General features: G+C 36.3%; 1 protein-coding gene across 1 annotated transcript; it reads left to right on the forward strand.

The window, feature by feature from the left end:
• The first annotated feature begins 645 nt into the window (after positions 1-645).
• LOC108376653 (uncharacterized) lies at positions 646-6,156 on the forward strand. Its single transcript, XM_017632883.1, has 6 exons — positions 646-884; positions 939-1,720; positions 5,023-5,261; positions 5,321-5,535; positions 5,593-5,855; positions 5,913-6,156. The coding sequence occupies exons 1-6, from the start codon at positions 829-831 to the stop codon at positions 5,966-5,968; spliced, it is 1,611 nt and encodes a 536-aa protein (XP_017488372.1). The 5' UTR covers positions 646-828; the 3' UTR covers positions 5,969-6,156.
• The last annotated feature ends 8,613 nt before the right edge of the window (positions 6,157-14,769 follow it).

Raw genomic sequence — 14,769 nt, forward strand, 5'->3', positions numbered from 1 at the left:
TGGCACAATTGAGTTGTCGAGGCAACACAGCTTAGAGTTGGTTAGCGCTGTTATTCAGCTGATGAGCGCTGCAGAGCTGGTTTGCACTGTAGACCTGTTACAAGGAATAGGGTTGATGTGTGTTGTAGAGTAGGGCGTGAGTCACGTATGACGACAATCGTCTGAACGATGTCGTGTCGAGGTTGTTGAAGCGATATTGTCAACTCGATTCTAGTTTTGCTTCACGTAACAGTAACAGTAACGTAACAGCAAAACAAATGCATAAATCAGTGTTTTTACGAGGTCGTTTTGTTAGTATCGTTTGAACGACTATCGCTTTACAGTTACGTGATTTATGCCCTGGTTTGCACTGTAGAGCTTTTAAAAGGAATAGAGTTGGTATATGCTGCAGAGCTGATGAGCGCTGTGAAGTTGGTTTGCACTACAGAGCTGTTAAGAGGAAATTAGTTGGTAGGCGCTGTAGAACTGCTTAGCGGAATAACTTGAACGAATTGTAAATTTTCACAACTATCAAATTTTTTGCAATTTTCTCGTCTTTATTTTCATTTTTTACTCTGAGTACCGACTATGTGGCGAATATGTATTGAGTTACTGAGTCATGTTTTTTTTTAGAAGTGAGTGTGAGAGTGCGACACACTGCTGGGAGTCAGTTCAACAGCTCCGCACTGCGCTGAGTTACCCATCTCTAATTTGCACGTGTATGGTTTGTTTACTATTTTCAACCATGCTATTTTACTGACTCCAATCTTCCTTCTATGTTATGAACTTTTAACGAATTAATAATCGGCTTATGATACCAAAGGAGGACGACAGGAAGTTATTGGAATTATGGAAGAAATTGCGGTTGAAAAAAGACGGACGGTTGTTGGACCGTGGAAAGATGTGTAAGTCTTCATTTGATTGGGAATCTGTTTTGGTTTGAAAATTTTTTCTTGCAGAAAGGAATTTGGGTGCATCTTTGAGTGGTTGTTTGGACCCGACAATGACATTGAACAGCAAAAGCGCGCTCTAAAACAAATGAAGGTTTGGAGTTTGCGGCGTAGTACACAATGCCCAGCGGGCGTACTTGCAACTAAAACGCTTCTTGAAGTACAACACAGAGATAAAGAGCGGACGCAAAATACACTAACTGAGAGCGACTTGCAAACTTTATATGCAAGCGCTTTCACACGCTTCTTCAATTTTATGTCGTCCACTATGCAATCGCATAATATGCGGACAATGTACGATACCGCACGTATGCTGGGACTGCCTTCTTTTGTGGTGGATCTACGACACATTTGTGCCCACGGACAAGTGCTGCCTCCCCTCGACGTATTACGGAGTTCCGTGGTGAACTGCTTGACATGGCTTCGTGACTACTATTGGATTCCACAACGAGATACAATGTGCGATGTAGACGCCAGTAAAATTCGTCGCAAAGACAAAACACAGTTTGAAGAAAATGTTACGACACTATTTACTATTTATGATGCAGCTTTGGAGTGCGCTTGTAAAGGTGCGCATAATATGAAAAGTGGAAAACGGCACATAAGTGGCAAACGTCTTGCGCAGCTTAGAGCATATTACGCTGATCACAAGTTAACTTCATTAAAAGAAGCGTTGGAGCTTGCAGTAAAAGAATTAATATCACAAATCAAACGCGAAATCGCCATTAAGGATATGTCGGAAATTTTTATTGAATCCTTACTGAAGATGAAATATTTCTTCTCGATTGGAGGTATGGAAATTTTATATAACAACACAAAGTGATTCAAGCTGCATGCTTTCGTTTATAGTACAAATTATTTATATGTATGTATGTACATTAGACTGCATCACTCCCCATACAAATCAAAATCGATGCTGTGTTTCCATTGGAATTCTATTATATTTTAAAAGTTGCACCAAAATATTTAGGAAAAATATTAAGATATACATGAGCTGGACCGATTTGAAAATACCTCCAAAAATGGAGTTTTTTATGAACAAGTAATTTGTAAGGAAAAAACTAAAACGACTTCAATTCTCATATAAAAATGTAAGATTATCGTTAATTTCTTCATGATCCGATGATCGGATTTAAAACACATTTTCTTTAAAAAAAATTATAGAAATCGGTTAAGGTGGTTCAAAGTTATGCAATAACATATGTACATAAGAAAAATTCCGACGAATTCATAACCTTTCTCTTTTTTGTGAAGTCGGTTAATAAAATTGTTTCTTCAAGATTTGCTTGAAAAAAATTCCCTAAAATGACAAAACGGTTTAAGTTTACAAAATTTGCATACAAATATTTTTAAAAAAATTTCAACGGAACCGTAATAATGAGATTTTTTATGCTGTTTTTTTAACTTTTTTCAAAGATTGGTAGAAGAAAAAATTGAATAACTGAACTTTAACAATTCCGACTTAGACTTGTGGGGTATCATTGGAAAGGTATTTTCTCACCATTTTTATTTCTTTGCTAATAACTTATTAAAAGGATGAAAGTGAAAGGTAGGATGACTGAGTGTCATTACAAGTTGAATTAAGATTTGTATGTGAAAAAAGTAGGACGTGAATAAGCCTTTTTTGCACAGAAATAAAAAGGGTGAGAAAATACCTTTCTACTGATACCCCACAAGTCTAAATCGTAGTTATTCAAGTTTTTTGTAAATCAATCTTTGAGAAAAGTTAAAATTCAGCATCAAAAATCACATCATTACGATTCCGTTGAAGAGTTTTAAATATTTTTATGCAAATTTTTTAAGCTTAATTTTTTTTTGTCATCTGAGGGGATTTTTTCACACAATTCTTTAAAAAACTATTTCTATTCATAAAAAACTCTCACCCTTATTCTAGAACCCGAATTTTTATCGAAAAATCGACATGCTGCAATCAGTGTTACCGTTGTGCGACTATAGTGTCAAATTGACACTTTTTGGAGTTTGATGCCCCCTCACACCTACTTTTTAAAAACAGGCTTAGTTAGATAGTTAGATAGTTAGTTGGGTAAGGCACTGCGAGCGGTAGGTCTATTGTTCCCCTAGCTCATCACAACACCTCAACCAGCCCCAGAGTGTCTATAAATTTCATAATAGACCCCGGGGACAGTGAGCGTATGTGCTCCTCTCTTGGCCAATTGTGTGTCCTATGCTCCTATACCTCCTGCGTGCAACGGCCTCGCACTCAATAAGAAGGTGTAGGGAGTCTCCTTGTCCTCATCGCTGAAGTGACACAGGTCGCTGGACCAGATACCCAGTTTATACAGGTGCCCTCTGAGCCTACAGTGGCCCGTCAAAAATCTTGTAAGGTGTAGGGAGTCTCCTTGTCCTCATCGCTGAAGTGACACAGGTCGCTGGACCAGATACCCAGTTTATACAGGTGCCCTCTGAGCCTACAGTGGCCCGTCAAAAATCTTGTAAGGTGTAGGGAGTCTCCTTGTCCTCATCGCTGAAGTGACACAGGTCGCTGGACCAGATACCCAGTTTATACAGGTGCCCTCTGAGCCTACAGTGGCCCGTCAAAAATCTTGTAAGGTGTAGGGAGTCTCCTTGGCCTCATCGCAGAAGCGACACAGGTCGCTGGACCAGATACCCAGTTTATACAGGTGCCCTCTGAGCTTACAGTGGACCGTCAAAATTCTTGTAATAATTCTTAGTTTCTCCTTTGGCCTGTATCTTGTCAGATTGTAACCTCCCAATATCCTTTTAGCCTGACGTTGACCCATAGTGACACGCCAGTGCAGTTCCCTCAGTTTGCAACTGTGCCTTCTGAGCATTTCCTTTATGGTACTGGGTCCCACCGCCAGAAAGGGCTCAGGTCCTATCGGGGTCGAGGAAGCGCTCATTCTGGCCAGATGGTCAGCCTCATTTCCTGCAACCCCTATGTGCCCTGGTACCCACATTAGTTGTATAGCATAAAGCTCCGCCGCTTGATCTCGAATGATGAGAGAGCCATAAGTGCCGCCTGACTATTACTTAGTATAAGTATCCTTTCATTCCTATAGTTTCTACTCGTACTCAAATTCAGTGATGCGACATTTGATTTGTTTTACCGACAATGATGGAGAAACATTTGTGTGTTCGATTTCTAGTACACTTTTTATGCGTCACAAATTCCTGTGGAAGTTTTTTGTTTCTCTTAATTCTTCAAGATGTGACGACCAATATGGGACTACAGTTTTGCGAATACTAATGTGGGTTTGGGGTACTGAAAGATGAGCTGCTTTTCGTAAAACACTGGCTTCCTTATTTATATGACCCATTTGCTAGTGTTTCTCTATGGCTTTGTTAGTCGAGCATTGGAATTTCGCCCAGTTGGCCTTTTCTTTAATAAACTTCGGTTTGGGTGTACCAGGGTTTGACGAAGCTAAAACTATTTTGGTCAACAGCGGGAAGTGATCACTTCCATGAAGTTGGGACAGAGTGGAGCAGGTAAGCTTCGGACCTATCCCAGGTGAGCATATACAAACGTCTATGTGTGTGAATGTCTGGTGCGTTGTGAAGTGTGTTGGTGCCATGTCGTTTAGAACTATTAATTTTTTTGACAGCAGGAAATCCTCTACTATTTTACCTCTTTGGTTAGTGGATTCTGAGCCCCACAGGGGGTTCCATGCGTTAAGGTCACCTACTAGTAAAATTTCAGTTTTTGCCCCAGAGGTGATATCGTAGAGATCTTTAACGCTAACGTTTGTTTAGGGGGTATGTAAATCGATAGGATTGTGAATTTAAAGCCCATGTTGACTTCGATAATTTCTTACTCGTTCGTTTTTAGGCATGCCATTGTTACGAATTTCGAGAGTTCGAAGATACGATTCGGATTGTGGCATACCATTTCTACGATTCGTAGCGAAATCCGAATACGAAAGTGTTGCAGAATAGAGGTGTCCATTTTTGGAGACATTTTCAAATCGGTCCAGCTCACGTAAACCAAAATATTTTTCCGAAATATTTTGGTAGAGGTCTTCAAGTATAATAATTTTTGTAATCCCGGCGAAAAACCCCGCAACTTTTTTTTTGGTGATGCAGTCTAACGTACATATATCTTTCTTTTTTAAAGATTCTCATAGCTCTGGGGAACCTCTAGAATTTATAATTGCCGCAACACAAAGCCTTTTCCGAATGCTGGCGATTCACGGATTCATCGAAGATCTCTTTTACAGTTTGATAGAAATGGCAGACAACACCGTCGTGCCGAAGAACCGTCGAGCTGGTGCAAGTTTGTGGGCCACAAGGATAGCTGCAGGCTTTGTAGCCTTTCGCAAATGCAAACAAATGTATAAGGCGGAATTGGATGAGGTAGGTAAAAATAAATGCTTACATAAAACACCAGCGACAGCTCTCTATATTGCTTGCAGAATCCCAATACAAACGACTTTGACTTCACCACGTTGAATCTAGAAAATATATCGAAGAAAATGAGAAGGCATTTGATTTATGCCGGAGTTGACTTAAAATGTACGCCTATTTTTGGTGATTCTATGCGACGTCCATGGCTTTGGATAGTTGAAAAAAGTTTTGTAAAACAAAAACTTAGTTCTATTAATGCATATACAGCACCTATAGTCAAGAGGTAGCCTTCTTGAAATTACTTTCGTGGCAATTTGAAAGTTTCAATAATTTTTCTTAGCATATTGCCACTTGTGGAGCCACCGCTTACAACTGCTGAAATCCGAGGCATCTCACAGTTAATCGACGCATTTTTTGGCAAGAAAATTGGTCTGAAGAAAGAAGTTGAAAAACCAACTGACAATGATGCCACAATTCATACAGCTAGTGAATTATTGCAAGCACTTAATAAGCAGGCCAATCAAGAGGAAATGGAGTGTGATGTTAACGAATCAGTGGATGATAATAGTAAAAAACAGTATGGTTGCTGGACGCTTGAAAATGGTATTGCATTATTCAAATTTTGCAAACTGATATTAAAAGTTTTAAAATTATTTGCAGATAATGAAATGTATAACTGGTCAGAATGCCCCTTGGGACGTCTTCCTTGGGAATAGGAAATATATTTAGATCTGCAAATGCTGTTCAACTACATACATACAATGTACATATTTATACATATCTTTTTTTCGAAAACTTAAAACATCTTTGTAAGAATATCGATTGTTTTAATTTCTGTTCTGTACATTGTAACATTTTATGAAAGTGTTCCTAAATTTTGAATACTGAAATGCGCAAAACTTGGTCAAAAAAATAAAATTGAAAGCACAAATTTACTTATGTACACGCATACGTAAAACAAAATTATGTGTATATAAAATGTTCATAAATACACTTAAAAATCAGCTATAATGTTCCGTATGAATAAAAACTAAGCAATTGCTTTTTCAGTTTTTTTACTTAACGGGTCAAGATAAATTTTAAAATGCCCTAATTAACTGAATTTCATTAATCTGTTGAAAAATATTAAAAAAAAAGATTACATTTTTTGGCTAAAATATAGTTCTTTTCAGTGTCCCACAAGTCACTTTCATTCAAATGATAGTTACATAAAACTAAGAAATCGTTTGGTACATTACATTAGTTATCGTTCTATGTTAAAAAATGAATGAAATAAAAAAACTTTTAATATACCACGGTTTTATAAATGGACTAAAAATTAGAAAATAATACTTGGGTACTGTTTGCGTATTTGGACAACGATTTTGGGGTACTGTCCAAATGCGTAATTCGAATCAAAATACTTTTAAACACACTTGTAGACAACAGTTCACGCTTTATTATAAAAATAAAATTTACTATATCTGTGCACTAATTCATTAATTATGTCGGTTGGAAATATGGCATTTTTTGCAAATTTCCGCGCCGACCTGTCAAACAAAAAATATCCACGAAATATCTCTGCAAAAGGTGTTCAGCCCTCTTCGTCGGCAACACAGAAAGGAGAATTCTACTTACAGGTCTATTCTGCGCTGGTAATAAAAAGTTTCTAACCGGTAAATAAAGTACCTGTCAATTTGTAAACCCTTTTCACATTCTGTGTACTCTTGTAACCAGTAATTTTTGTTATCACCTCATAAGCTGGTAACAAAGTATTGCCCCGTGAAATATGCAATGCCAGAATTTGCACAATTCTTCATAGCTGAATTGCTGAATATTGAGGGAGGCCACTCCCTCTCCGCCCTCCACCACAAAATCGTTGTACAAATAAGCAAACATTTCCCTAATATTTCTCAGCCCCATAGAATTTGTTTTGATAACTTTTGATGTTGAAATTTTAGCAAGTCATTGTAAATAATTTATGAGATTGAAAACGAAAAACGTGGAGCACATGCATGGTACATTTATAATTTTGCTTCACATCAAAATTCGTGCTCCCTTATTTGCATTTCAATTTTGATTCTTTTACTTTTTGTAGGCTTTGCTTTTTGTTTTCGCTAAAATGTTTTCTTTACAAATCGTTTTTGCTTTTAAACACTATTTTCGCATTGGCCAACGCATAAGCGTTTATCAGGCGCCAATCCATCCAGTAACTAGTTTTACGTAAAAGTAAATTCCTTAACCCGGCGAGAATGTGGCCGGGTGTGACCCCGCCATCCTGTTACTTATATGAGTGTATTTTTTTCTCTAGTTAATCAAACGTTTAGTTGTTTTGTGCAGCTGGAATCAAAGCACTGGTAGAGAATTGTGGCGTGATGGCAGTGGGGCGGTGGCTTGTGCTCGAGTTATAAGCTTGCTGACATTGCTTGGGTATGTAATTAATCCAACATTTATTCTTCAGAGAATCTCATTCCAAATAAATGAACCTCCACATTCATCATCCTAATATGTGGAAAAGCCATATGTATGGAGTATGCGGTATTTTTTTTTTTGTAAATACTGTTTCCTTTTAATCTTTTGTGGATTTTTTAAAAGTACCTACCAAAATGTTTGTTTGAAAAGTTTATAATTTCGTGTTTCTTCAATTATATGTAATAATAAAGGTGTTAAACTGCATATCGTCGTTTAAAGTACAAAACCGCCTATCAACAAAATGCAAAATCGCGTATGTAATTGTGTAAATTATCTTCTAGAGAGTAAAAACACTCATATTGCTGCCAATGTCAGTTACGCGGTTTTGTACTTTAAACGACGATATGCAGTTTAACACCGTTATTATTACATATAATTGTCAGATTCTATGTCAAATACATTTTGGAGTATATTTTGTATGCGGGTATGTCATACCCTGCCACATACTCTTTGTAACATTCTGTTACCACACTTCCGTCGGGTGAACAATTTGTGGAATGTTTTAATCAGCGTTGCCATTTTAGCCGTTTTCCGGCTAGATTTAGCCGGTTTTGATAGCAACTAGCCGGAGAAAATTCGATCTAGCCGGCAGCCGATTTGTTAGCCGGTTTGTAAAAAAAAGTTAGCCGTTTTTAGCCGATTTTACTATTTGCCTAATTTTCAGGTGCAAAAAGTAAACAAGTTGTTCGAAAGCAATAATGCAGACCCAATGAAGATTTTTAATGAACTCAATGTTTTACTTTCGCATCTATGCTCCCTAGTGGTTATTAGCGCGGACACATTTGATCCTATATGCTCCCCGTTGGAACCATACCTTGCTCCATTTCCTCAGTTTTATCACAGTTTTGAAGAGTATTTAAAAACAAAAGTAAGCACAAACGCTTTTGACCACGAAGCCGAGAAAATAATTCGAGAAAATGGTCGCTATTTTATTATCACTTTAATAAAGGAATTACGCCAACGCCTCCCTACAAATATTGCCACACTAAAAAAAATTGACTTTTTTCGGTTGGAAATGCATTAAGAGTAATTAAACCAAAAGTATTTGTTCAACTACAGCAACAAAACCACAAATATAATTCCGACGAAATAACATCCATAGAGATGCAATGGCAACGGTTAACGTTACATACCTGGAGTAATTTAGACTCAACTGTAAAATTTTGGGCCGAAGTTTATCAATTTCGAAATGCCCTAGGAGAAAACCCTTTTGCTGACCTTTGCAACCTAGTTTTTAGTTTTCTTGTTTTGCCTATAAGTAATGCAGAAGTAGAGCGAATATTTAGTTCAATGAATATAATAAAAACTAAGCAAAGAAATCCAATGTGCGTTAAAACGTTAAACGCTATTTTATATATAAGATACGGTTTAAAACGTGAAGAAAAATGCTGCCATAATTTTACTGTAGATGACGATCTCTTAAAATTAATGAATTCAGGTGATATATACAATAGTGATTCATTTGATGATGAGGAATATACACTCGATATAAATTAATGGTGTTAACTAGTCTTTCGTTTCTTGCGATTTATTTAAATAAAGCATGTGAATTTTCACTAAAACATTTTAGCCGTTTTTAGCCGCTTTTTTTTGCCAATCTAGCCGGTCGGCCCAAAAAGTTCTGGCAACACTGGTTTTAATTCTTTTAGCGCGTAAAATATTTTTGCGAGATGCAAGACATTTTAGAAATGCATTAGCATTTTCGATTGCCTTAAGTTCACGAAATCGCGAGTTCGAACCCCAGTTAGTTGAAACACTTTTGTATTTTTTAAATTTTTACCATTTTTTCTATTTTTATTCCAACATTTAAGTTTATTATACCAGAAATATTATAAATTTTCTTTATCATTTAACTCATATTTACTACAATTGTATGAAAGGCGAAAATAACAAGAGAACGCAATGCGCAGCTGTGCTTCTAAAAATAGCTACAAGCAAGAGAAAGCGGGTATAATACACAGCTACATATGTATTTATACATACATCCATATGTACATACATAAATATCTATATAAATATGTATGTACATACTAAAGCAGACGGCAAAGTGAAGCGATAATAATAAAGCGTACGCACAAGTAGACAAATTCGGCTGCCTACATTCGACTGGAAGGTTGGCATCTTCTGTAATCACGCTTCTGTGAGGTCGGATTGTGGAATGGCCTGAGGCCGGGAGTCCTGAGTGGTGGGCCAGTTCATGTTGACGGAACGTCCGCACTAAGCTTTCCATCAATATGGGTGTCAAGGAGGAGTCCTCGACATTCAGGTTGGCTAAGGAGGGATGAACCGGGCCAGGGGTGAAAACCAGCAGCCAAGAGTTCCCGTGGTAGGCAGTAGTGGGATAGCGTACCGGAGTGAAATGCCACTACCAGCCCAGTCAATATGGTTAGACTGCAATCCTTTTTTTAAATAGCGTATACGATTTTTCAAATAAATAAAATTAAAAAAAGACTTAAATATATTCGGAAATTTAGAGTGTTCCTTGATAAATTCACAAAATTCGCGTTTTTTAATAAAAGATACGATGTGATTTTCCAGTTTATAGAAACAAGCGTTAATTAAACAAGTGTTAATTAAGCATTGATACTGTACTTAATCTTAACCTTTTGTTCATAAATAACAGAACTATATATATGTTATCCTCAAAAAGACCGTCTTCTAATCATGAGATGAAATTCCCCACAGTAATAGTTATGCATACTTAGCTTTGCATGAATCACCATTTTATGGCCAAAACAGAATTTTAACTTTAAAATGAGGAGAACGCGATTTTAAAATGGTAAAATGAGGTTCTAAGTTTTGTTTTGTTGTTGAAGTAGTATAAACGCAATAGCACCCAGGTTCGGTCCCCACTCCGGGCGATTCCAAAAATTTTTTTATATTTTATTTTTTTTTTAACATAAACATTATTATATTTTATTTTATTAAATTTTATTTTATTATCTTATTTTGTTTATGGTATTTAATATAATTATTTCGTTATTAATCAAATGTATTGGACTTTAACTTTAATTAAAAAGGCCACAATAACTATAATTAAATAACAAAAATTTAAATAATATTTAAAAGACTAAAAAAAGATGTAAAAAAATGTTCAATGTTCCCTTGCAGTGGGATTCGAGCAGGCGACTTCCCGGCTTGCTAAATCCGCAATCCAGCAGCGGGCACAGGGTGAACTAATTAAAGTACTCATATTGCTATATATTGGCGGGTAAATTTTTTCTCTTCATATGGATAGCCCTGTTCTCTCATCTTAACAAAAAGCTGTTTCTAAAAGCATAGACAGACTGCAATGTTGATCCGGATTAACGCCGCAATTGAACTGATCAAAATTGTGCCTTGATAGTTGGCAGTAATGCTGATTAAAGAGCCGTGAGTTCGTCCAGTCCCACGGCCAGTAGAATATTCATTTAATTTTTTTTTTATTGATTCAATTATAACTTTTATATTTTTTTAAGTTGTTGTAACTTAGTTGTTTTTGACTTTTTTAGTAAAATTAAACTCCAAAAATTTAAGTTAACTAATAATATAATAAAAAATGTGAAATAAAATAAAACAAACGAAAATAAAATAAAAAACAGTTAAATATATAAATCAAATAAAATTTAGAAAAATAAAAGATATAATAAAAACAAAATTTTTTTGGCAATCGCTGCAACCGAGGATCGAACCTGGGATCTAAAGGCTTGTGTACTACAAGCAGCTCTCACCACTCGGCTACTGCGAGTGAAGGATACGTACGCTTTATTTGCTTAGTTAGCATAGAACACAAAGAAACTGCAAAACTGGCATAGACATCCACCCTGTTGTCGGTAATGCAGTCACCGAAATAAGTTCTTATTCAAGATTGCGCCAATCGAGCTGAGAGCAACTGGCCGTGACGTCAAAATATACCAGAATGAGAGAGCAAGACGAACTCGATAAGAAAAAGAAGAAGCATCGAACAAAAGGCAGTGTTGAAAAAGCACCAAATTTTTATTGGTGTATTTTATGGACTTTATATGAATACATAATTTTATTGTAAGGATGCCGATTCAAATTAATAAAAATCAATGTTTCTTGCACAACGGTCGATTTCTTCTGGCATGATTGAAGGTGCTGCGCATATTTCGTTGTCGCTTAAGTTTGTCCCTGTGCCATGAATTTGTTTAAATTTTTGTAAAATTGCTTCCCACAATTACGATTGCTATAAATTTTGCTTCCATTTTTTTAAGATTTTCTAATTTGGTGTCTTCAAACTAAAAACAAAAGCACCAAAAACGCACTAAGCACCAAACTCAAAAATATTTGCGTTTTGAATACCCACTAAATTTGGTGCGAAAAGCATCAAGTTGGCAACAGTGAGTGTAAACAAAAGTATTTTATGACGTCAGCGATTGAGTGGATGCTGTCAAATCGACGAAGAGAGGGTTAGCGGTCCGCGAATGGCGCGACCTTTATTTTCTGGAGCGTGGCTTTGACTCATCCATTTTCTTCTTTAAAATGCGCATAAGCAACCGAACAAATGCACGAAATTTTTGGGAATTAACTCGGATCCGGGCAGTTTCGTTGACAACACTGGTAAAAATGGCAGCTATTGTCTTTTGTACAAGTAAGCCAAGAATGATAGAATACAAGATTGCGCCAATCGAGCTGAGAGCAACTGGCCATGACATCAAGATATACCAGAATGAGAGAGCAAAGACGAATTCAATAAGAAAAAGAAGAAGAATCGAACAGCATAATAAATCGCGGATTTACGGAATTATTTAATTTTAAATGGTAAATTGGTTGTTTAAAAGTAAAGAATGTGTACTTATTAAATGCAATGCAAATCGCTGAAAGTGTATAAGCTTATATAAAGCATTTGATCCCTTTGTAAATTCTTTGCGGCCCTGAAAAGGGCCCTTTATGCATACAAACACAGAGAAGCTAATGTTTGCTCCAGTAGATCGCTCACAATGGTTTTGTACACTTGCTGCTGCGCTTCCTTGCCAGGATCTGGTATTACCGCAGCAGGCTTGAAAATTGTCGGCACAACGCCCCGCTTTAGTTTACGCTTTGTAGCGTAGCCTAACACAATTTAAAACATTTCTTTTAATAAAATGCAGTATTAATGAAAAGTGAAAAATATAAGCTTCCGGGGGTTTTCACATTTACGATGAGGGCGGCTACCTTTCGTGAAATTTACTCCCGAGTCACACCATGCTCACGAAATCCAATAAGCGTTTATTGGCGAATTAAATAGTATAACTTACCCATTTTATATTGAAGCTCGTTCTCGAAGTCATCAGTGGTGAAGTGTTTTACACAAATGACGCTGGTTCGGGCGTTGAAATCCGTTGGTCTCCGGCAGAACTGGATCCACTTTTCACCAACTCAATGTTGGCCGGAAAAGTAAAAAAACTGCACCCAGATCCTTTGGCACTAACACTAGTACAATTAACCATTGCACACCGAATTTTTTTTCTTTAATTTATAACTTTTTTAAAGTTTTCACAAAAAACAAAACAACGCTCAAAATTTTTCGAATTTGCAAATTTGTAAAGTTGAAATAACGTAAAATGTCACGAACCAGAAAATGTAAACAAAAGTATTGTGTGACGTCAGCGAATGGGTGGATGCTGTCAAATCGACGAAGAAAGGGTTAGCGGTCCGCGAATGGTGCGACCTTTATTTTCTGGATCGTACAAGTAAGCAAACAAAGCACGCGAATTCCGAAATGATCCTGAAAATATTATAAACCGTTTTTTTTTTATCAAAAAATATTTTAAGGTCGCTCAAAGCGCTCAAAGTTTTCCATGCATTTTATATGGAGAAAGAAACAAGTTTTCGTAGAAGTGGTAGAGAATTATTCAATATCAATATTTTTTGATCGGAAAACGTTGCTACTGTTTAGGATTATGCCAATAACAATACACAATTGTTTATTTTACCATTTTTAAATACTAAATAAATTTTTTATGGGTCCTCCCTTGCATTTTCTGATGGAAAACTTTGAGTGCTATTAGCGACCTCTAGGATTTTTTTATTTCAAAATAAAAACTAATTTTTCGGTATAGTATAATCCTACAGGGTGTGAGCATTAAAATTCCGACTCTCTTTTTTGTGGAGCACCCCAATGTACATACATATACCTTTATTGAATTGTTATGAATATTAATTCAACTGTACTGATATATTAATCTTGTTAATGAAAATAATGTAAAAATTTATTAAATTCTTACCAACTGTCTGAAAAAAATTAACAAAATCGTCAGCTACTTTTTAAGTTCATCTGGCAGCAAAAAGGTACATTTCTATTGTCAAATTTGGTACAATTTGAAATTTCGATTTTCCATGTTGTTGCTTTTTTCAGCTTTTTCATTTGAGAAGCCTTTATCGTTTTTGAAAAAACGTTTAAGCATTTCATCAGCGTGCTGCTAACATGCCTGACAAAAAACATGCCCGAACATATTATGAACAATATTGCCAAGTGAAATAAATAGAATGGAAATTTATTTAACAGAGTTGTTTTCAGTGGCAAAAATAAAAAAAAATGTAAGTAAATTTATTAACTGAATATTTTTCTTTAATAAGCTAAGGGGAAAATTCATTTTTTTAGCTCTTTGCTCCGCTCCGCTCCAGCTAAAATCCTTTGCTCCTTGCTCCTTTGCTTTGCTCCGCTCCGAAGCCCTTACTTAAATGTCAATCTGCTCCAAAGTAGTATGACCACCAGCGAGAACAATGACATTGCTGCTGACGTTTGAGAAATTAAACATTTAACATGGGCGTTGACAGATAGGCGATGGTGAGCACGAACTCACGAACTCACAAAGGACCAATGACCGCATACGAACCGCGCTTAGCCAAATCACTCGAGGGTGTGCATATTAATTACATTTTAAATCATGGCAAGTCCCCCTATATTCCAAGGTATCAATTAAGCAATTAATATTGTACGCAGAAGCTTACGCAGCGCATACTCGGACATCACTTCATTACTTTGAACAACTAGTATTTAAGATGAAGTGTGCAGCAATTAATTTTAACTTAAGTTATTCAGCTACACAAACCAAACAACAGTTGCTATATTTAAGACAAAATA

This window comes from Rhagoletis zephyria, unplaced genomic scaffold (genome assembly GCF_001687245.7).
Source record: "Rhagoletis zephyria isolate East Lansing unplaced genomic scaffold, Rhagoletis_zephyria_1.1 Rzeph_scaffold_00101, whole genome shotgun sequence".
Classification (NCBI taxonomy): Eukaryota; Metazoa; Arthropoda; class Insecta; order Diptera; family Tephritidae; genus Rhagoletis; species Rhagoletis zephyria.